The sequence below is a fragment of the Pseudophryne corroboree genome, chromosome 12 (assembly GCF_028390025.1).
Source record: "Pseudophryne corroboree isolate aPseCor3 chromosome 12, aPseCor3.hap2, whole genome shotgun sequence".
In the NCBI taxonomy this organism is placed as follows: Eukaryota; Metazoa; Chordata; class Amphibia; order Anura; family Myobatrachidae; genus Pseudophryne; species Pseudophryne corroboree.
The window spans coordinates 103,568,107-103,592,994 of NC_086455.1; the positions used below are offsets into that span (position 1 = coordinate 103,568,107).

Here is a 24,888-nt window from a genome sequence, read left to right on the forward strand (position 1 = left end):
TAACTTATCTGCACACATCGGACCGGTCAGTCTGTACAGTATGTAAAAAGTTAAACTAAACAGATCTTACTCGCTTGTTGCATGTTACATTTGCATGTAGGGTTGACACTATGAGAATCGGTCATTGCAATATACAGTATCATATGACATTAAGCATCACACATGCCTAAAACGTAATCTGAGGCTTCTGAAATTGCACGCACCCTGTCACTGCATATAAAAAAGAATCCACTGGTATTTTGGCAGTAAGGATTCCCACGCTTGGCATTCTCTACTAGATATCTAAATTCATGCAGGCAATCTGAGCTACAACCTGTCAGACCTTGTGATTCCGAAAACTGCGTAACTGACTGGATGACTGGTAATTTCATGCCTTGGTCACCTGAGTGGACTAGCACTGAAAACTATTCATTGTTAATCCGTGCCACCAGAAAATGGGTTCCGGATGATAGGTCAACAGTCCTCATATGTTCGACATGCATAAGGTCAACAAGTACAAAAGGTTGACATGTAAAAGATTGACAGGTTCAAATGGTTGACATGACAATGGTTGACACACATATACGGTCGAAGTTTGTTTTTTGTTTTGTTTTTCCCCCCATTTTTTTCAAAAGTATTTACCATCCATGTGGACTACTTTGCTTACCTGAAGTGTGGCGAGCAAAGCGAACCCATGGGGGTGGGCCTACATATTTCCACTAATTTGACTTACATATGGTTAAACATACAAAATGACACAAAAAAAATTGTGTTGACCATTTTTGTGTTGACCATTTCCATGTCAATCTTTCACTCTATCGACCTTTTGTACCTGTCGACCTTTTGTAGTGCCAACCTATGTCATATCGATCTACTGCATGTCGACCTATTGACTGTCAAACTATTTCTGATCGACCCATTGAACCACACCCAGAAAACTCAGTCTGAAAGTATGAAGGGTGAATTATACGTTATAAACTATCATAGTGGACAATTGCAATCATATAGGATCTGTGATCAATATCGTTCCCATAAGAAGGCCTGGCCAAACCAAATCCAATCACATTTCATATTTATACTACACTACCAGTTGAATGTCAGGTGACGACTGCACACACATGTGCTGATTCTAGTCATTATTAAAACTGATTTTCTACCCTGCTGGATCAAATCCAATCTCACTGGGTTTTAATTGTTTGCTATAGAGTCACTAAGGCCAGGTACGCATCAGAACAATGGGTTCCCGGGTGATCCGCCGGCCAACAAGCCGACATCTTTGCACACACTGCATGATGCAGTGGTATGACAGCATGATGTACCATGCCATGCTGCATCATACATAATATTGTGACCACTGGCAACCTGACCACCGGTCAATCATTCTGAACCCATACATTCAAATGGTATCATCAGTGCCATTTCCTTGCATTGCCTATAAGGCACAGTGATCCCATTGGCTACATGCGTTTTCAAATAAGGTTTCTCTTGACCACTTAATATGGAACCACATATAAGTCGAAGAAAAGACATGAACAATCCCTTAAAAGTATCACTGTGTTTTGTTAACAAGTATGTCTTACTTAGCAACAACTGCAACAATGCTCACATGGAGCCCTACACGTCCACTTTAATGGCGCGCTCATAGATGTTACTTTCACAATCTCCCTGAAATACTTTTTCAAAAGTAGGCAAGTATGTAAGTATTCTCTTGGTGCACGGTGTGTGGTGTGGACCCAGGGGGTCATCATGTGCACCACATACCCTGCAACTCGGACCCAGGGGGTCATCATGTGCACCACATACCCTGCAACTTGGACCCAGGTGGTCATCATGTGCACCACATACCCTGCAACTCGGACCCAGGGGGTCATCATGTGCACCACATACCATGCAACTCGGACCCAGGGGGTCATCATGTGCACCACATACCCTGCAACTCGGACCCAGGGGGTCATCATGTGCCACACATACCCTGCCACTCGGACCTCGGGGGTCATCATGTGCACCACATACCATGCAACTTGGACCCAGGGGGTCATCATGTGCACCACATACCCTGCAACTCGGACCCAGGGGGTCATCATGTGCACCACATACCATGCAACTTGGACCCAGGTGGTCATCATGTGCACCACATACCCTGCAACTCGGACCCAGGGGGTCATCATGTGCACCACCTACCATGCAACTCGGACCCAGGGGGTCATCATGTGCACCACATACCCTGCAACTCGGACCCAGGGGGTCATCATGTGCCACACATACCCTGCCACTCGGACCTCGGGGGTCATCATGTGCACCACATACCCTGCAACTCGGACCCAGGTGGTCATCATGTCCACCACATACCATGCAACTCGGACCCAGGGGGTCATCATGTACCACACATACCCTGCCACTCGGACCTCGGGGGTCATCATGTGCACCACATACCCTGCAACTCGGACCCAGGTGGTCATCATGTGCACCACATACCATGCAACTCGGACCCAGGTGGTCATCATGTGCACCACATATCCTGCAACTTGGACCCAGGGGGTCATCATGTGCACCACATATCCTGCAACTTGGACCCAGGGGGTCATCATGTGCACCACATACCCTGCAACTCGGACCCAGGTGGTCATCATGTGCACCACATACCCTGCAACTCGGACCCAGGGGGTCATCATGTGCACCACACACCCTGCAACTCGGACCCAGGTGGTCATCATGTGCACCACATACCCTGCAACTCGGACCCAGGGGGTCATCATGTGCACCACATATCCTGCAACTTGGACCCAGGTGGTCATCATGTGCACCACATAACCTGCAACTCGGACCCAGGGGGTCATCATGTGCACCACATACCCTGCAACCATTAGAAATACACATATGAACTAAATCCACCTCTGTAAGATCCTAAATTTACATCTATTAAAATCTATGGCAATTGTACCTTAAGTACACTCCATAAAAGAGACGTGAGCATGTGTCTTACCTAAGTCTCCTTGGCAGATATCCGTTCTGTTGGCTCCTCCTATTATAAACTGTGGATTTTCGCATATTTCCTGCAGGCGAAAATAAGTAGCAAACTGTGATCAATACAAACAGTAAATGCAATATATACAAGAATTAAAAGGAAAAATAAAGGAAAAAAATAAACTCACTATCGAACATAAATATTGTGCTGATTGTTTCAATCCCTGATTGTTTCAAAACTGTGTAATATACTCATACATATATAACATGCATATATTTAACTGTCCATGCCTCTTTTGCAAAGGGCAAGATTTAATTAACCGCGAGCTGAAAATGATATAATGTAGCTTTAGTGGCTTTGTGATAGCTGATTTCTCACCATACTTCCTGGCCCTTCTCTAGGCGGTAGCTACTTTTAGTAGGAGACAGTGAGAGGACAGAACACATATTTTGTAGTCCCACCCCTACACAACCCTATGGAAATTTTATGCTAAGGAATGTTAAATTTACTGTGTTTTTATTTTATTTCAGAGAGATGGATGGTTGAGGTGGAAAGCGCAGAGGACATGCCGCTATGATTGGTGGTATGGTGGCCAAGGGGACATTTCTTATGTTGTGGCTTATGCACATGAAACTACCCACATGGGGGAAGGGGGTCATTTCAAAGCCAGAAGGGATCTCCAAGGCCTGGATGCAGGGCTGGAAGTGTGCGTCCGAACACGAGTTTAGTTATGGTGCTGTTTATGCCACTGTTTCATATTTTTTTCTAAATGTAATAAAGCTTTGCCCTTTATTTGCTGAAATTATATAACTAAATGCTAATAATACACAAGTTTCTCTCTGTTTATCTTGGGGTATCAGTGATTGGTTAATGACCTGGGGGAGAGGTTCATAGCACAAGAACCTCTATCATCACCAACAGCCACCTTTCCCATAAAGCTTCATAAGCTTCCTGGTATTTAGATGCTGCCAGGATTTCTTCACAAAGAGCAAGAATGTATCTAAGGCTATATACTCATATAGTCAAGCGAGTATAACAGGACACCTAATGGGTTATAATACTCCTATATAATGTATAATCAGTACAGCCGGTAGTTAATGGTCTAATACGGTTCTCAAGGCACCCCAACAGTCCAGGATTTGGGTATATCCATGGCTCAGCACAGATGGTTAAATCACATTGACTTAGGTGCTAATTAAGTCACCTGTGGCCAAGCATGGATACATTTATAACCTGGACAGTTGGGGTGCCGTGAGGACCGCGTTTGGGAACCTCTGGTCTAATTTATAAAGCATGCTTGCCAACACTCCTGCATCCTGTGGGAGGCTCCCGTTCCACCTCCCAGTCTCCCGCTGCCTCGCATAGCCTACCCAATCCCCCAGACTCCCTCAGTCCTGTCTGAATTTCAGACCATGCATGCGCAAGTCCTGGATGTGGCAGAGCTTGATGCGACCATAAAGAAAAAGAATAGGTCGACCAGCCCAGCAGAGCCTGTGAGCAGCAATCCACCACTGCAGGCATGGAGACCACACACAACAGGGCCCGTCTGAAGTGGCAAGTCCCTCCCCCTCAAAGCCCCGCCCAAAATCATGCAAGTAGTGCTTTGGGAGGCGCATGCAGTGAGACATCTGAGAGGGGGATTTGATGGAAGAGCTGGCCCAATGTGGAGAGCAGCTCTGGTGGGGAGATTGACAACTCAGAGGAAAGGCTGGAGGAGGAGGAGTGCCTAGTCCCAAGATGAGTGTCTGTGTGTGCGTCTGTGTGTAGGCTGTCATTGACTCTTGTGTGTGTGTGTGTGTGTGTGTGTGTGTGTGTGTCTATGTGCAGGCTGGCACTGAATCGTGTATGTATGTGTGAATGCGCAGGATGGCACCAACCCGAGTGTGTGTCTGTGTAGGCTGGCACTGACCCGTGTGTGTGTGTGTGTGTGTGTGTGTGTGTGTGTGTGTGAATTTGCCATTCTGCTCCATGGGAGGTTCCTGTTCCCCCTGAGCTAGCCTTCAGTGTGTAGGCAGGAGGTTTCTGTTCTCCCTGAGCTAGCCTTCAGTGTGTAGGCAGGAGGTTTCTGTCCCCCCTGAGCTAGCCTTCAGTGTGTAGGCAGGAGGTTTCTGACTTTCTGTCCCCCCTGAGCTAGCCTTCAGTGTGTAGGGTTGCACTGACCTCTGTGTGTCCAAACAGACAAAGCACATTTTGACAAAGACCTCATGTTGGTTGAGTCAACCAGTGTCAGTGATCATGTAAATTAGCAATGTTTTGCCACTGCAAAACACACTGCCACTGCAAAACCCGTACACAAACCCTTAGTTAGTTTCCACCAGTCACTCTAGGACTGTCAACATCATAACTGCTGACATTAGGAATATCAACATTGTCTCTGTCGACACTTTGACTACATCCCTTTGACTACAACAAGTACATGCCCATAGGTGGAGTTAGATACTCCCTTTAGTCAAAATCCCCTCGGATTGCTGAGCAAATTCTCATACTAGTCCATTATTATAATAGGGATGTTATGGCTGCAATTGATATTATCACCCCTGTGCGTAGAAGACCTCGTAAACCACAACGTCAAGCTCCATGGTTCGACAACAGTGTTAGTGAGCTCAAGAAAAGGGGGCGTAGACTGGAAAGACGATGGAGGAAGACTAACCTAGTGGATGACAAAATAAAACTAACAAAGCATAACGAAGAATATCAATCGACAATCACTCGTAAGAAATCACAGTTCCTGTCAAATGAGATCACAGCAGCAAACAATAGGCCAGCTCAACTTTTCCACACAGTGGAGATGCTTTGCAAGTCAGCATGCCTGCAGACTGATGAGACCCTCTCCCAGGCAAGATGCAACGAGTTTGCAAACTTCTTTGCAGATAAAATATCCACCATCCGGGCTGGAATCTCCACAGTGCCATCAAAGGAGTGCCAAACTACAAAGCCTGCCAATATAAGCTACCTGCCTTTATGGGCCAGCTTTGACCCAGTGGATGTAAAGGACACTGCTGAAATTGCTCGGATTTTGCGTCCCACCACCTGTGATCTGGACCCAGCCTCAACCAAGCTTCTAATAGGTTGTATGGATATAATTGGTCCTGTCTTTGCAAAAATTGTTCAATGCTCTTTGCAGACAGGCATTTTTCCTGGACCCCTAAAGGAAGCAATTGTTAGACCGCTTCTTAAAAAACCTAATTTAGATCCCGACTGCATGACCAACTACAGACCGGTATCAAACCTTCCTTTCCTAGGAAAGGTTATTGAGAAAGTGGTTGCAAATCAACTGGAAACCCGCCTGACAACCCATGATATTTATGATCCATTTCAATCAGGATTCAGGAGAAGACATAGCACTGAAACAGCCCTGGTGTGTGTGTTAAATGATCTTCTGATGGCAAGAGACAGAGGTGACTGTTCAATATTAATCCTTCTGGATCTCTCGGCAGCATTTGATACCGTGGACCATGGGCTTCTGATTGAGCGACTGATACATTTCTGTGGTCTGGATGGCACAGTCCTAAGCTGGTTCAAATCATTTCTCACAGGCAGGTCACAGAGAGTATCGTCTGGATTATACTCATCACCACCAGTGCCATTGCCATGTGGTGTCCCACAAGGTTCTATACTATCCCCCATGCTTTTTGCAGTATACATGCTCCCATTGGGTGAAATAATCAGGCGCCATGGCCTGGTCTACCACTGCTATGCAGATGATACACAACTGTACTTGTCCTTTGCTCCGGGCACTGATAACCCAATAGCAACCCTAAATGGCTGTCTAGCTGAGTTACAGGAGTGGATGAGCGCCAGTTGGCTGCGACTGAACCCGGATAAAACAGAGGTCCTTATGATACGACTGCAACATCAAAGGACAAGACTGCAGCATAGCCAACCAACTGGACTTACACTTGGGGATTCAGAATTACAGACCAGTGATCGTGTGCGGAATCTTGGCGTTGTCCTGAATGGTGGCATGACACTTAAACATCAGATATCAGCCACAATCAAATCCTCATTCTTTCACCTGAGGAACATAGCCAGAATCAAGCACTTAATTTCCTCAGATGATATGCCAAAGGTCATACATGCATTTGTATCATCTCGATTGGACTACTGTAATGCCCTCTACCTTGGTCTCCCAGCAAAAGAATTGCAACGCTTACAGCTGGTGCAAAACACAGCTGCCAGGCTGTTAACCAACCAGCCCCGTTCTAGCCACATAACACCCATCCTCTACTCCCTTCACTGGCTGCCTGTAAGATGGCGAATCATCTTCAAGATTGGCTTACTGAGTTTCAAAGCATTACATGACCAGGGCCCAAGGTACCTGAAACAGCTTCTGACCCCATACTGCCCCACTCGATTACTGCGATCTGTAGATGAAGGACTTTTAGCAGTACCTAGAATCTACCGTAATTCATCTGGGGGTCGAGCTTTTAGTCATGCGGCTCCGACTCTATGGAACTCGCTTCCCCGCACAGTGCGAGAGGTCCCAACTATAGAATCCTTCAAAAGTAGACTCAAGACTTTCCTGTTTACTCAAGCATTTCCATAGTGTCCCTTTTAGTATCTTCATGCTTCTGTATTTTATGAAAATGTTCTTCATTATTTTCTGTACTATATTATGCTATGTATCTGTTAAGCGCCTTGAGTCCTATTGGAGAAAGAGCGCTATATAAATAAAATTATTATTATTATTATTATTATTATTATTACTACCTAGAAACTCCCTAAACTAGATTCCAAAAGCAGTGAATGGGTATTTAACAGATAACAGACACACATGTAAACAGAAGTGAAATATTACTGTGTGCACATTAGTGATGAGAGTAATACCAGAGTGATCTGACAATACAATAAATAAATTATAAATCACAGCGACCCAATTAGAGATTGATTGCACAAGAGTGTGTAATAAGAATCATTCTATGGCCATAATAGCTGCAGTGCATAATGATAAGCATTCCAGCCAGTAGGCAAATAGGGGGTCATTCCGAGTTGTTCGCTCGTTGCCGATTTTCACTATGCTGCCATATTCACTATGCTGCGATTTGCTGTTAAATGCGCATGCGCATGGTACGCAGCGCGCATGCGCTTAATTATTTTACTAAAAACTTAGTAATTTTGCTGTTGCTCGAGCGACGCTTTTCAGTCTCACTGCTGATCGGTGAGTGATTGACAAGAAGTGGGTGTTTCTGGGCGTCAACTCAGTTTTCCCGGCGTTTGCTAAAAAATGCAGGCGTGTCAGGGAAAAACGTGGGAGTGTCTGGAGTGGCTGGCCGAACGCAGGGCGTGTTTGTGAAGTCAAACCAGGAACTAAACGGACTGAGCTGATCGCAATCTGTGAGTAGGTCTGGAGCTACTCAGAAACTGCTAAAAAATATTTAGTAGCAATTCTGCTAATCTTTTGTTCGCTATTCTGCTATGTTAAGAATAAGATACACTCCCAGAGGGCGGCGGCCTAGCGTGTGCAATGCTGCTAAAAGCAGCTAGCGAGCGAATAACTTGGAATGACCCCCATAGTCGGGACTCTAGTAATAAACTTCAAATCCCTATTCAGTCACAGGTTGTGGCATTCTAACACTTATGCTGGGTACACACTAGACCAGGGGTAGCCAACCCTGGTCCTCGAGAGCTACCAACAGTTAACGTTTTCCTGGTCTCCTCACAGAATCACAAGCTAAGTAATTAGTGGATCTTTTAAAATGTGTCAGTGAGTAATAAGTGCACCTGTGCACCTGCTAGGTGAGCTGGAAACCGTGAGCTGTTTGTAGCTCTCGAGGACCAGAGCTGGCTACCACTGCAATAGACGATATTGTGAATGATGGGGGTAATTCCATGTTGATCGCAGCAGGAAATTTTTTAGCAGTTGGGCAAAACCATGTGCACTGCAGGGGAGGCAGATATAACATGTGCAGAGAGAGTTAGATTTGGGTGGGTTATTTTGTTTCTGTGCAGGGTAAATACTGGCTGCTTTATTTTTACACTGCAAATTAGATTGCAGATTGAACACACCACACCCAAATCTAACTCTCTCTGCACATGTTATATCTGCCTCCCCTGCAGTGCACATGGTTTTGCCCAGTTGCTAACAGAATTCCTGCTGCGATCAACTTGGAATTACCCCCAATGTGCCTGAGTCCGATGGATTGGAACGACATATCGTTCAAATCGTCAAGTGTGTATGCGCTATGGGCCTAATACAGACCCCGACGCTGATGTGCAAAAATCACTATGAAGTGTTGTTGCACATCTGCGCATACGCGTACGCCAGTATGCGCATGTGCAAGGTCCTAAACTGAGTTCTCTTCAGAACACAGTTTAAGACCTGGAAGGGGTTGGGAATGGGGCGTCGACAGTGTTTTGTGGGTGCCGACGCTCCGTTTAAGGGGCACGGTCCGGACCATTGCTGGGGCGGCTGCTTAACATCACACACAGCCGCTGTGACCCAAAACATGGTGGGTAACCATCTGCCTTTGTAGCTAGGCGTGTGACAGCATCGTCGCCGTGCGATGCTTTTGCATGTCTGCGGGGGAGGGAGGAGCAGGACCCAGTATATTGGGCAGACTTGCCCTGTGCCAGGCGTACCCCCGCATGTCATAGAATCAGGTCTGAATTACCCCCTATGTTGTTGACGATGCACACTCCCACATGTCGTCACCAGCATCCTCCATCAGCCCTGAACGAAGACATCGTTAGCGAGGTCCATACTGACGAATGCATCGCTCCATCGCTGCTGGCATCAGCAAATGTGTATGTAGTTGCCATTGCAAGCCCAACCCCCCTGCCGAGTCCCATCTCCCATGATGTCGCTTGGTACACACATCGTGTATTGTGTACCCAGCTTTATTGTACAGACATACATTAATATCTATGTGGGCACTGCTATCAAGTAGAGTTAGGACTGCTGTATCAGAGAAGCCGTGAAGTGGCCAGCAGCTAAACATGTGTTTGCAAACATTTGTGACGAATTCTCTGAATTTTATTACCAGATAGATTCAGGGATGGTTACAGGTAATTTTCAGTGTGCGGAAGGGGGGTGGGGATTTGCACCCCCCTTCCTCTTTGTCTGTTGTATACATTAATATCTTCAAGGTTGTTGTTTTTTTCTTTTGTTGTGAAGCAAAAATTACAGTACCTCCTGACAACACATTGGGAGAGACTTATCAAACCTTAGAGAGCGATAAAGGGGTGAGGTTGCTCATAGCGACTAATAATATTTAACTATTATTTATCTAGCACAGACTGTACAATGACAGTTAGAAGCTGATTGATTGGTTGGTATGGGCAACTTCTACACATTGGGGGTCATTCCGACCCATTCGCGCGCAGCAGTTCTTCGCTGCAGTGCAAACGAGTCAGAACTGCAGCTGCGCGGCGCCCACATTGCGCACACGCGTCGTTGCCCAACGCTAGGACCGAAGAAAGCGATCGCAGGACCGATCGCAAGAAGATTAACAGCGGGAAGGAGGATCAGGGCGTCTACTCACCGTTTCCCGGGTGTGGTAAGGCGAACGCAGGCGTGTCCAGGCGTTTGGAGGGCGGATGTCTGACGTCACAGCTGAGACCTTCATTGCTGGATCCGTCGCACTGGGTAAGTAGCTGCAGGGCTGGTCTTGTTTTGCAGGAAACTTTTTAGCATAGCAGGGCTGCACAAGCGAACGCAGCCCTGCTATGCTAAAATATACTCCCACATAGGCGGCGTCAAGTTGATCGTACGAGCAGCAAAAAGTTGCTACGTGCGATCAACTCGGAATGACCCCCCCCCATTAGCTCTCTCCAAGACTTGCAAGAACCACATTAGCTCTCTGCAAGATCTGTAGGACTCCAAGCACACTGCTATGTCGGAGAATGCTGGTACTCATGCCTTAAACAGGGTGTTTAGTCGCGAGAATGGGCATTCTCCGACTTAAGTGCCCAGTCGCACAGCTGACAACGGTCTGAGAGCACAACCACTAGACTGCCAGGTTAAATATCAACAATATTATCCTCCTTACTGGGGCACTTCAAACAGCTCCCAATACAGGTCACTATTTACCCTTGGTGCACACTGGAGGTTTTTTTTTGCACTGCCTATATTGCAGCCCAGAGCTCATATTACAGTGCAGAAATAACCCTTTATTAGTGCACAGTGCACGCTTGTACCCGCAAAAAGCTTTCGGTGAGGGAGGAAAAATAGGGGAAAAAATTGTTCGTTATTTTGTACAATTTGTGTGTTCAATAAAGCCCAGTAGGTGCCATGCTGCACTGCGTTAATAAATATAGGCACTGTGAACAGTAGCAGATTTACCGATATGCATCCGAGGTGGCTGCTTAGGGCCCGGGGGTCTCAGGGGGCCCGCCAACAGGTCCCCAGCGCTCACTGCTGTATGTGTATTTCGTAGTTTCCTATAGTATTTGCTTATATGTGCGGGATAGTTCTGCTAGCAGAGACCAGCTGTTTGGGCGCAGGTATAGCCAGGGGCGGAACTTCCGGAGACAATGGAGTCTTCTGCCGCCGGGCTCCAACTCTGCAGGGGGCACTTACTCCACTGTCTCCCGTTCCCGTGCCTTTGCTGCTGTGGTCTGCACTGGTCGTGGACGTGACCTGGCCTGATAGAGGAGCAGCCACACACAGTGTGGGTGTGCAGGAGGAAGGTGCGGCTGTGACTATGCACCACTAAACCGGAGCTCAGCACCTGACATCCGCTGCAGGGTCACCGGGAAAGCGCTCCGTCTGCCACTGGCTGCTACATTGAAAGTCAGCCTGCTGGCAACAACAAAGGCTGCAGGAGAGTGCCCTGGATAGTTTTTCCAGGAGAGAAGGCGCGCGTGTGAATCATTCAGTCAACTGTGTAAGTCTCTGCCTGTGTACAGTGGTCATAGTACTGCTGCGCTGCACGTCCGGCACACACACACACACACATGCTGAGCATAGGGAAATCCAGCTTACCTGCATTATCTCCCTTAGTTTACCTTGCTGTATGTTATCAAAGGTGGGTGTAATTGTTCATTTTTCTGGGTCACATTTTGTAACTACTCTGTTATTTGTGGGATAAATGGCAGTGTCATTGCTATGCATGTACCTTTCCTAACATGACTCTCTCACGTTGTATACCCAAAATGGGCATTCTAGACCTAATTGAGCCACAATTGCCACATGGATGATTAAAGGTGGCCAACAGGATTGTAACCCGCCCAGCTTCTAATCGTTTTTGCCTGAAAATGTAATTGGCTGGTGAACTATGTATTTGTACAAATATGGTCCATCTATCTAATATGACCTCTCCCATGAGTAGCTAAATTGGACATTTATGCACACTTTTGGCATTTAGGGCTAATGTACTGTACTTTAAGCTAATGTGACTTGGGTGCTTGTGGAGTGCATTAGTTCCTGTGTGACTGGAAATTAGTGCATTGACTGCCTGAAGGTGAACAGAGCATAACCTTCAACATGACCCCTTCCATCAATTACAAAATTCTGGGATTAGGTAAAAACCGGAACGGGCCGGACCGGCTCTCTGCAGCAAACTGCCATTCTGGAGCATGTAGTGCTCGTCCCCATCCAGGAGGTGCCTGTGACAGTTGTCACCAGGGAGCCGGGAGGAATAGATTACAATGTTCCGGTAATTACCCATCACCAAACCATATGGGGAAGCTGTAATCTCTTCCTCCCCACCTCCCTGGTGACAACAGTCACAGACAGTTCTCCCACCCACCCCCAGACAGGACACTGACCGGACGTGGACAAGCACTACAAGCTTCTTAATTGCAGAGTTTGTTGCAGGGAGCCGGTCTGGACCATTCCAGTTTTTACCCAAAATGCACTGCTCCTGGACTTAATTTACGATTGCAGTCACTTATGTTGGACAAATTATAGATGAGGTCGATGTTTTTTTACACAGGTGACTGTATTCGTAAATTAAGTGAGAAATCCAGGAACAGAGCATTTTGTGCCTGATGGAAGGGGTCATGTTGAGGTTATGTCAGAGTTCATAATCTAGATATATGCAGATTTATTTATTTATTTTTTTGTTAGACTGACCAATGCAAATTGTGCATGTTAAAATCAGATGATAATTGATTTGGCTGGATAAAAAACTGTATTACACCCCTTTTATACCGAAATCCCACGCCCAGAGTGTACAGTCACTATCCTTTTACTAAACCCTGTATATAAGTATTGTTCAGTTTGAGTACAGTGAGAGGAAACATGGCAGCAAGCCTCATGTTAGCATATTTAGAAGTCACCATTGCGCAATTCTCTTCTGGCAGCTAGAGCTGGTACCTGGCGCTGGGTGACTCATGCTGCTACTTCGTGCTTAGATGTACAAAGTCGAAGAGTTGGCAGTGGAGGGAAGGGGGGGCACCAACATTTATCTTGCCTCCGGGCAACTGGGATGAAGTTACGCCACTGGGTATAGCTGTGGTAGTGCTGCTGTGCTGGTAAAATCCTTGACATAACCTACGGGTGTCCTAACGTTGCAGCCTCAGTTACATTTAGGGAAATGTCCGACCGAAGGCTGAATATATATATGTAAGCAAGCACTGAGGTCATATTAAACCACAAGGGGTTTTGAGGGTTGCCACTTTAAGGATGTGTTATGATTGTTTTTGTTTGTTATGGCATGATTAGGGGTCAGCCAATGGTGGTCAAGTGGGGAGGAGAGTTTTGTTTGAAACTAGGCTGAGGCAGATTATCTGCCTCTTGGTTCCTGTTTTTCTGGAAAGAGAAGTACTCCATTTTGGGCTCTCATAGGGGGTAATTCCAAGTTGATCGCAGCAGGAAATTTTTTAGCAGTTGGGCAAAACCATGTGCACTGCAGGGGGGGCAGATATAACATGTGCAGAGAGAGTTAGATTTGGGTGGGTTATTTTGTTTCTGTGCAGGGTAAATACTGGCTGCTTTATTTTTACACTGCAAATTAGATTGCAGATTGAACACACCACACCCAAATCTAACTCTCTCTGCACATGTTATATCTGCCTCCCCTGCAGTGCACATGGTTTTGCCCAACTGCTAAAAAAATTCCTGCTGCGATCAACTTGGAATTACCCCCATAGTCACTGATAATTCTTTCCCTGTGCTGTTTTCCTAATCTTTGATTTTCTTTTGCATTTCTTACTACCTTCTGTTTCATCTCCTTTTCTTCACTATATATATCATCTCTATTCTTTCCCTGTTCCTCTCCCTCTCATGATGTCTCGCCCCCAGCGCCTCTCTTCCCCCCCGCCCGCTTTATGGATGCTTATACTATTAGGGGCCAGGCAGCTGCTGGCTCCCAGGCAGTTACCCGCAGCGGTCGCCAGGCGGCTCTGGTATCCGAGCCCGTGCGGCCTCGTCTGCTTACAGCCCCTGCCGCCAGTTCCTGTGAAGCGAGCAGCCTTCACCGGGTACTTCTCCCGGCTACGGCTGCTGGCTTCGGCGCTGCTCCCGCCGGGTCCCAGCGGGAGCGCAGTCGAGTGGTGCTCTCCCCAGCTGCGGCGGTTGGCGGAGGTGCTGCTGGGGGTCTGGGCGTGGGCGTTTGTGCTCCCGTGCTCGCCGGGCTGCCCCTGCAGCTAATGTAAGTGCTTCACCCTTAAGGCCGAGCACCGCGGGCGCCGGGTCCAGGCAGCAGCGCAGGCTACACAGGATCTCCTCGGCGGCGGCCGCTGCCGGGGGATCATGACGCAGGCGTCCACCCTCCCGAGATCTGGGCAGTAGAGGGGGGCGGGGCTTAGCTCCATGCTGCAGTTTCACTGGCATGCAGGAGGGGGAGGCTGTGGCTGCTTGCCATCACAGGGGACAGGCAAGGCAGGCTTCTCCCTCTCCTGTGGTGCCACAGAATAGGTGGGGCAGGCGGGGGAGAGGTATTAGGGCTAATTATGATAAGCCTCCAGTGCAGGGGGACAATCAGGGGGCAGCAGGCGGCCACAGCCTGGAACAGGGGGCTGACGGGTCCAGTAGGGTAGTAGGGGCTGCCGCTAGCGTCCCACTGTATAACGAGGTGGTGACTCATGGGGGGCATTCACAGGGTGGAGCAGCGGTTGGGACCACGGATGTGGTGTCTTCAACTGCGTTCCACCGTACTGCCGTTCTAGGACTGGCACCTGGGCTCCCGAGTACATCAGTCATGGTGGATAGGGTCGAGCAGTCACCGAAGGACCCAGGTTACGGGGGTCCAGGAGGGCTGCGCAGGCACAGCACCTTCTTTAGCTCCGCCTCGGGTCCTGGTTTCATTGCGCAGGGCTAAACGGGCATGGCTACAGCACTCCCGTTTAATTCCTCAGTAGTACTCCACCCCCACGGTCACACCAGCGCTCCCTGTCACCGTCACTACCGCATCGGTGAATGCTACCCCTGACCATTCCAAAGCGTTGGAGGCGGTCCAAAAGTTGGTGTTGCTGGCAGAAGTTTTGGCCCCATTGTTGGCGGGGTTATCTTCGCAGGCAACTGGCGCGGCAGCTGGGCAATCTGATCCGGATACTACATCTTTGCAGATGGCGCATGGACAGGAACAGCTAGGTACCCTTGCTGGTCAGGTGCTTGCTGCGTTGGGGGTTCAGACGCCCCTTTCTTCCGCCCAGCTTGCTCCCACTGTCTCTTTTGATGCCTCGTTGTCCGCTCCTTTTCCGGATGTCTCCACAGGTGCTACCCCGGATGTCGTGGTGGAGGCGCAAGCCGATTCGGGTCGTGCGGCAGAAGGTAATGCGGTTGCAGGTCCTTCAGGTGGGTCTTCTGCGCCTGCCAAGCGATCCAGCAAGCGGGCAGTATCGTCGTCTTCTTCCTCTAGTTCCAGTTCGGATAGCTCAGAAGGGAAGGGTGTAAAATGGTCAAGGCGCAGCCGTCGCCGTTCTAGACGTAGGGCTAGGAGGTCCCGCTCCTCCAGTGAAAGCAGTTCTGGGTCACCGGTGTTCCCACGAGAGGAGGTAGTCCATTGCGATAATACGGCAGAGCTTCGGGGTTTGCGCCGTAGTATTCGCGATAGAATTAAAAAGGTGAAGTATGTTAATTTGTTTGCGCTGACAGCTAAGAATAAGAAAGCGCCTAGGGCAGCAAAGCGGCGAGGTGGCATGGGCGAAGATACTTATTGTTCATATCACAGATGGCAGGCTGGGATTTTCATGTTCGCTGCATGTTATATGGAGACCAGGCCTCAGGAGCACATGAATGTCATCAAGTATCTCCATTTGATACATTCCATGTTCCGCTCCGATAGTGATAATTCTTGGCGGACGTATGATGAGGAATTCCGGCGCAAGCAGTCGGGTACCTCTGTTATTGACTTTGGGTGTAAAGATGTTGAGGTGTGGCTGGAGCTCCCATGGTCAACTTCTGCCCAGGCAGTCCCCGCGCCACGGCGTCCGCAACCTCCCTTTTCGAGGGGCTCCTCCATTGCCAAATCCGGGTAGGTGTTATGCCTTCAACAATTCCAGCTGTCCGGCAGGAACCCGTTGTAGATTTAGGCATGCTTGCCTCTGCTGCGGAGGTTCGCTCCCCACTAAAGACTGCCTGCGCGCAAAAGCAGGGTCTGCCACCGCCCGACCATCCACATGGGGCGGGTCTAAGTAAGGCCGCATCTCCACTCCGACTCAGCCGGATGGAGCGTTGGTTGAGGATGTATCCCAACAGGGCTGAGGCTGAGTTTTTGTATTCAGGTTTTCGAGACGGTTTTCGGTTGCCAATTTTTGGGGCGGTCTCGGTGGGGTTACAAGAAAATGTGAAATCTGCAGGGGAATTGCCGCAGGTGGTGTTGGAGAGGGTGCGAAAGGAGGTCACGTTGGGCCGAATGGCTGGACCTTTTCCATCACCCCCTTTGGCCGACCTGGTTCTGTCTCCGGTGGGTGTTGTCCCCAAGAAGGAACCAGGTAAATAGCGGCTGATACAGCATTTGTCTTACCCATGGGGATCCTCGGTAAACGATGACATTCCTGCAGAATTGTGTCGGGTGCGATATCAGTCGTTCGATCAGGCATTGGATCTGGTTAGAGCTTCTGGTCAGGGATCCTTGTTGGCCAAGATTGATGTGGAATCTGCCTTTCGTCTGCTGCCGCTACATCCTGAGTCGTTTCGGTTCATGGGCTTTCGCTTGTCTAGCGGTTTCTACGTTGACAAGTGCTTGCCCATGGGCTGTTCTATTTCGTGCGCATTTTTCAAACAATTTAGCACTTTTCTACACTGGTGCATGATGGCTGGCACCGGGGAAAGTGGGGTGGCTCACTACCTTGATGATTTCCTGTGCATTGGGCCGGCAGATTCGCCCCGTTGCGGTGAGCTCCTGTTTTCGGTACAGGCACTCTTTGCATTTTTTGGGGTCCCGGTGGCGCGTGATAAGTCCGAAGGGCCGGTGACGAAGCTGTCCTTTTTGGGTATCGAGATTGATACACTAGCTGGCTGCTGTCGTCTTCCTCGCGAGAAGATAGATAAGTTGCGTGAGGCTATTACAGTGGCGCTGTCAGTTGGTAAGCTCAAGCTGTGTCAGATACAGTCCATGCTAGGTCTACTTCACTTCACTTGCCGGGTGGTGCCCATGGGTAGGGTGTTTTGCAGGAAACTAGAGCGCTCCATGTCCAGCACTGCGCTCCCTCACCATTTTGTAAGGTTGTCAGCTGAGGTAAAGCAAGATTTAAGGATTTGGGATGTCTTTCTTTCCCAGTTCAATGGCATACTGATTTGGCCAGCTCCCGCCTGCAGCAACTTGCAACTTCAACTCTTTACTGATGCTGCGGGGGCGTCCGGCTTTGGGGCTTTTCTCAACGGTTCTTGGTGCCGCACCTTGGCCGGCAGACTGGATTCGGGAGGGGTTGACAAGGAACATGGTGTTGCTTGAACTGTTTCCCATAGTGGTGGCATTGGAGTTGTGGGGGGACCGTTTGCTCTAGCATTGTTTTTTGGTGTGACAACCTTGGAGTTGTTCAGGTGATCAATCGTCAGAGTTGCTCCTCTCTGCCGGTTGTTCATTTGCTGTCCAGGCTGGTCCTTCGCTGCCTTATCCTTAACATTCAGTTTTTAGCAAAACATGTGCCTGGGGTTCAAATTGTAATTGCGGACGCGCTTTCTAGATTTGATTATCCTAGGTTTCGTGCACTAGCTCCTCAGGCGGAGTTAGTGGGTGACCCATGTCCTCTCTATGTTTGGCAGGTGATCAGGCCGGCATGGAGGAATTAGCAACCCGTGCAATTGCACCAAGAACATTTCGCTGCTATCGAGCGGGATGGCTTGAATGGGAGCTTTTCCGTATATCTGCGGCTCAGGCAGGTAAGGGCTTACGTAAGACTATGCTGGCTTTCGTATGGAGCCTTTACACTCAAGGGCGTTCGGTTGCCGTAGTGAGGCGTATTCTAGCAGGCGTCTCTTATTTCTCATCACTGTACGATAGGCATGATCCCTGAAGGTCCTTTCTGGTGTCAAGGGCATTGAGGGGTTGGTACCGGTCAATTCCCTCGTCGGTTGATTGCAGACGACCAATTGAAATTTGCTTTTGCCCTGTCTTTTGGATTCGGTTTCAGAGATATGTTACTCTTCATACGAAAGTTTATTGTTCCGTTTTAGTTTTTCCATGGTGTTCCATGGAGCATTCCGGGTTTGTGTGCTTGTTGCTCCTTCCAAACGGGTTGAATCTCCCCTCTCTTGTGAGGACGTAATAGTTCAACCTGAGGTTCTTTTATGTCACCTGCGGCGTTCCAAGACTGACCAGGCAGGTAGAGGGCGTTGGCTATCGCTTCGGCCGTGCTCAGACGATAGGGTGTGACCTGTGACGCTGGCTCAGGCCTTCCTGCAGGTGCGGCCTGACCTGTCTGGGGCATGGTTGATGCATGCAGATGGGATCCCGGTTACAAAATACCAGTTTTGTCATGTCTTGAAGCGTGGTCTGGCTGCATTGGGCCTATCCTCGGAAGAGTTCGGGACGCATTCATTTCGAATCGGGGCTGCAACATCTGCGGCTGTCGCAGGCCATTCTGATGCTGAGATTCAGTCTCTGGGTCGGTGGCGCTCTAACGCATTTCGGTCATATATACGTCCGAGTTTATATGTTTTTTGTCAACAAACATAGCTGACTGGAGGACTAACCACTCGCCGACATACTGCGGGAGTTTTTGAGGAATTTCACTGTCCAATTGGTACTCCAATTATGATTATATGGCGTTAGTAATGTTAGCTACTCCGGGGGTTAAGTGTTTTCGCCTCAAGGTCCGGTCGGCTACATTTGTCTTCCCCTACTGTCCCTCGTTTGTTGCTGTGTTGTGTTGTATGGAGTTGGATCTTTGTTGGTTTTGTTGTTCTCATATATATCTGCCCTTCATGTGCTGACTGAATTTTAACGTGTTTCAGGTGAACCTGATTGCAAGCCGGTGTAAGTGCTAGGGCATTCTTATGTTTTTTGGGCAGCTCGTTGCCCAGCTGCTGTGGATGCCGATTATTTTCAACATGCTCCACTGATTCAGTGGTTAGGTTTTCGAGGGATGCGCTGGGGCTCGCTCCGGGCTCGCCTTGTGGAGGCTGTACGGTGTTTTGGATTGCCGAAGGTTTTGATGTTACTCTTAGGGGGCAATGATATTAGTCAGCTGACAGCTCTGGAGTTGCGTTCGGTTATCATCAGGGACTTGCATGTGATCGCTGAGGCTTTGCCTGAGTGTAAAATGGTTTGGTCTTCTTTGGTCCCTAGGCGTGTTTGGCGAAATGCTAGGTCTGGTGCTCGGTTGGATGTGGCTCAGAAAAAGGTAAATATCGCAGTGGCTCGTTATCTGTTGGAGAATGATGGCGGAGTGGTGGAGCATGGTTTGATTAGATTCCAGGATGCACACCTTTACCAGTCGGATGGGGTTCACCTTAGCGCTGAAGGTATGGCCATTTTTGTGGAGGATTTGTTCTGCTGGTTAAGGGAGTTTCTTTAGAGATTGTTTGGTGGTGATGCTGCGGTGTAGGCCTGGATTTGGCGGTAAAGAACGGTTGGTTGTTAAGTTTTTAGGCTTTAGTGGGTGCGCTCTCCTTGCAGTGGGGTATGGCGTAAACCAATTGTCCTGGACGGGAAATGGTTACACCACCTGAACGGGTGGGTTGTGGAGTGGAGAGTTGAACACCAACGCTTGGTTTTGTGTGTCTGTTTGTTTTCCCTGTCCGTTCTTTAGTGCCGCCACCATTTAAAGAAAAAAATTTAAAATAGTACCTGTCAATAATAAATTTGACAAAGATTTTAAATGCCAGCACTGTTGTCTGTGTCTTTATTTTAGTTAAGTTATAATACGTAGTTGTGATTAAATACAGGTAAAAGGGGTAACACGAAAAATGCCCCGATAGTGGGTTTAGCCCCGAGAGCTGCTGTCTTGACATGAGTATCGCTGTTTAAGCTCTTTGCATGGAGGAGTGGGCGGGGCAAGGGGCAGATTATAGGCAGGGTGGACGGGGCGGCCGGCCAAGACCGCCCCCGTCCCCCACTGCAGCACAGCCAGACATTGCCTAACTGCCGGCTCCAGGCAGCAACGTAGTTGGTGAGTTTAGTTTACTTAGTCAGCCGCTGCGATCATTTTAGCCTGTCCAACCACATCCAGAAAATGGTCAGTTCCCACCCACAAACGCCTTCTTCCTGTCAATCTCTTTGCGATCGTCTGTGCGAATGGATTCTTCGTAAAACCCATCGCACAGAAATGATCCGCTTTGTACCCGTGCGACACACCTGCGCATTGCGGTGCATATACATGCGCAGTTCTGACCTGATCACAGCGCTGCAAAAAATACTAGCGAGCAATTAGGTCTGAATTACCCCCACAGTCAGAGGCGGATTTAGACCTCATGGGGCCTTAAGCAAGACACAGATTTGGGGCCCCCTTCCTCATAATCTATTGCACTATATGGTATTTATGTTCCTAATTTGTTCATAATTTATGTGTGTGTATCCCTAAAGCTATTGTTATGTAATAATACAGTCAAATTTCAAACCTGCTAATAAGGGCTGAGGGTCAGTTTTATCAACTTTCATTTAAAATGAATTAAGGTTTAAGATTATTTTTTAACACATTTATTCCATTTTTTTTTCTTTCTTTTTTCACATTGGTGCAACTGAATTCCAAACCTTTGGGGTATCCATGTGCACATCTGCAAAAACTAGAAACATTGGGGGTCATTCTGAGTTGTTCGCTCGTTGCCAATTTTCGCTATGCGCTAAGTTATTTAACTAAAAACTTAGCAGTTTTGCTGTAGTTCGTGCGGCGCTTTTCAGTCGCACTGCTGATCGGTAAATGATTGACAGGAAAGGGGCATTTCTGGGTGGTAACTGAGCGTTTTCCGGGAGTGTGCTAAAAAACGCAGGCGTGTCAGGGAAACGGGGGAGTGGCTGGCCGAACGCAGGGCGTTTGTGACGTCAAACCAGGAACTAAATGGACTGAGCTGATCGCAATCTAGGAGTAGGTCTGGAGCTACTCAGAAACTGCAAATAATTATTTAGTAGCAATTCTGCTAATCTTTCGTTCGCTATTCTGCTAAACTAAGATACACTCCCAGAGGGCGGCGGCCTAGCGTTTGCAATGCTGCTAAAAGCAGCTAGCGAGCGAACAACTCGGAATGACCACCATTGGACCCTATTTAGTAAGGACTGCAAATTTCAGCTTTTTTGCCCAGCATGCTACCCGCCTTCTCCCCCTGCAACCAGGCTGAAATTGTGGTCGCACTGCAATTTCAGCGTGAATGCAAAAAGTAGGGTAGCCTTCTTTCTCATCGGAGCAGCTGTGTGTGACGTCCTACATCACGCCCCCCGTTCCGTCTGCTGCTGTTTTTCCATGACGCCAGGGGTTGGCTGGCAACTTTTAGCCTGGTGGGGCAAGTCCAGAGCACTGGCCCATAAGTAATAGCGCCATCTTAAATGGAGGTTTTTTTGATAAAAAAATATTTATTAATAAAAAATAAAAATAGGCCTGGTGTAAATTATCCCAAAGGTACTTTATTATAAATTTGTCAGTGCGGCCGTGGCTTCAGCAGAGTTGTGTAGTGCAGGGGTGGCCAACCAGTCAGTGGCAAAGAGCCTTGATCTGTAGTCAAGGGTAAGAGCCATATCATGCACGCTCCTTCGGCGCGCGAGAAAAATGGGGGCGTGGCATAGTTGTCACAAAGCCACACCCCATTTTTATGTGCACACCTTTCGGTTTGACGTTTGTAGGCGTATGATCTTGTGTCATAACCCCATGTTTAGTCATGTTGTACAGTGTCACATACAAATAAAGCCCCTGTACAGTGCCACATACATATAAAACACCATAAAAATGGGTGCCTCCACAGTGCCAAATACATAAATGCCCCCAGAGTGCCAGATACATATATGTCCCCACACTGCCAGATACACATCTCCCCAGTGCCAGATATGCCCCCAGTGAGAGATACACATGTCCCCACTCTGCGTCCCCCCAACTGCTGCTCACCGCCGCGCTGCTGCTCTGTTCAGTCTGCTGCTTGTGAGGGGAGGAGAGCGCAGCATGCGCCATTCCTGCCCCTCAGTCTCCACTCTCCAGCGGCGTTGATTCTCTAATTATGCGCCAATCCGTGAGCCAATCAGAGTTCGTGGACCGGCAGCTAAGACTCCTGATTGGCTGCAGGTCCGCAAGCTCTGATTGGCTCACGGGCCGGCGCCGGGCACTGCAGACTAGGGCAGCGGGAGGTGCCGTGGGAGCTTACGAGCTGAGGAGATAGAAAGAGCCGCATGCGGCTTGAGAGCCGCGGGTTGGCCACTGTTGGTGTAGTGGAAGGTGGTGGCCAGCCCGTGACCCTTGGCATTAATGTGGCCCAGGGGGCACATGGCACCCTGCCCCCCGGGCCAGCCCGCCTATGCATGAAGCCACCCCCGCAACTCTCCATCTCCACCTAGGAAACAGAATGTTGCCACTTCCCTCCCTGCGCATGCGCCTGCATCATTTTAGTCATTTTTGCGATCAAACCTGAATGAGGTCCATAAAATTTTGACAGCAGATAAAACCCATTTGGTCCATCTAGTCTGCCCTTAAATGTGTACATAAAGAAATTATTTTGTAAATAACAAAAAAAAAATTAGAATATTCACTCAAGCACAAAATGAAAATTAGTTATGCAATAACAAAACAGTTGTGAGGTCAAAAAGCCCTCACTGTTCCTATTCAACATATACTCATACAGTATGTACTAATAACTTGAGCAAAGGTAACAGGAAATGAATGCTCCTAATATACTGATATAATACCTCCCAACTATTCAGTAGTTCATAGCGGGACTCCTGCGCGCCTCCAGAAAGGGAGCGTGGCCTTGAGACTGAGGGCGTCATGAAGAGAGAAAGAGAGAGAGGCAGATAGAGAGGTAGAGAGAAAGAGCTGGGCCGTGTCAGATTAAAAAAAGGTTAGTGAGAGAGAGCAAGAAGGTGTCAGAGAGTGAGAGAGAAATAAAGAGTGGGTGTCAGGTGTCAGGAAAACAGTGAGAGGGAGGGAAGAGATAGAGGAAGATAGAGAGGTAGAGAGAGAAAGAAAAGAGGGAGTGTGAGAGACAGAGGGTGTCAAAGAGAGGGGAAAGATGTTAGGGAAAGAGGTTGCCAGGGAGGGGATGTAGTCACTATCCTGGTGGTTGGGATCCTGGCGGTCAGCGTACCAACGCTGGGATCCCAGCTGCCAGAATGACGGCAGGGGGCCAAGGACTATTTCCACACGACACCCATAGAGTGGGAATAGAACATGTGGTAAGCACAGCAAGGCACCAAGCTTGCAGTGTGGCGAGCGCAGCGAGCCTGCAAGGGGCTTCGTTGCGCTCACCCCCCTACCGGCATTCTTGCGCTTGCCCCCCTGCCGTCACCGATGGGATCCCGGCCACCTGGATCCCGTACCCAGCCTGCCAGAGAGAGAGAGGGGAGACAGACAGATTAGAGTGCCAGAGAGATAGGAGGGTGGTGACGTGAGGGGGAGTCCTTGGAAGAGAGAAATTAGAGAGTGAGAGAGACAGAGGGTGTCAGAGAGAAGGTATCAGAGAGAGAGAGAGCTAGAGAGAGAGCGAAAGGGGGGAGAGAGAGAGAGAGATAGAGAGAGTGCCAGGGAGAAGGGTGGGGGGAGTAGAGACCCAGGGAGAGAGAGATGTGAGGGAGGAACACTACCTTTTCTAGCATCAGGTGGGATGGATGCTTCATGGTATTAGGCCCCGCCTCGCTGCACATGCGTTTGCACACTTGCACAGCTAAAATACACTCCCTTGTAGGCGGCGACTATCCGATCACAGCGCTGCAAAAAACTGCTAGCGAGCGATCAGGTCTGAATTACCCCCTGTGAGTTTGCAGTGTGAATTTGTAGTTTGTGAAAAAAACACCATGGGGTCTATTCATGAAGCAATGACAGGAGTGGAAAAGTGAGCCTGTGGAGAAGTTGCCCATGGCAACCAATTAGCTGCTCCGTACAATTGTATAGTATGCAAATTATAAATGTTACTCCAATGCTGATTGGTTGCCACAGCAAATTCTCCTATCATATTTGAAGTTTGAAGCCTGGAGAGGAGATTCAGGAAGGCGGAGATGGGTGTGAGGCTGGACTACTCGCATCATTAAGCCTAGCCCCTCACAGTACAATGCTGTGGTTCGTGCATCTTTGAATAGGGGCTGGGGCTAAAATGATGCAATTACCATAGAATTGCATCATTAGACTCCGTTCACTCAGTGCCTGTGGATTCTTGTTATTATTCTCCCCATTTGGCACACTTCACTAGGAAGTGGGCAGGATGCAGGAGCAGTGCACACTCTTCCAGGAATGCGTAGGGCTACCCTAAAAATTGGGTGTCACTATCAAGTTCTGGGAGTATAGGCAAGTATGCCCCACATTTGATCACTGCCGATAGCACCCACACCCGTTTCCTGCTTCCAATTCGCTCTGCCCCCACAGCTGATCACTGCCGACTACACCCCCTCTCCCATCCCGCTGCCGACTTGCGCTGCACCCACAGACTCCCAAGACAGCTAGGACTGACCCAGTGGCATCCCTACTTCCGGTGACACCCGGTATGGGAG

At 48.6% G+C, this 24,888-nt stretch overlaps 1 protein-coding gene across 5 annotated transcripts in view; it reads right to left on the reverse strand.

Moving 5' to 3' along the window:
* The window catches only part of CAPN3 (calpain 3), a 354,142-nt gene that overhangs the window by 227,570 nt on the left and 101,684 nt on the right, over positions 1–24,888 (reverse strand). For all 5 annotated transcript variants that reach the window (XM_063947837.1, XM_063947835.1, XM_063947834.1 and 2 more), the window contains exon 2: positions 2,963–3,032. In XM_063947837.1, the coding sequence (XP_063803907.1) occupies positions 2,963–3,032 (70 nt within the window). The remainder of the gene's footprint in view (positions 1–2,962; positions 3,033–24,888) is intronic.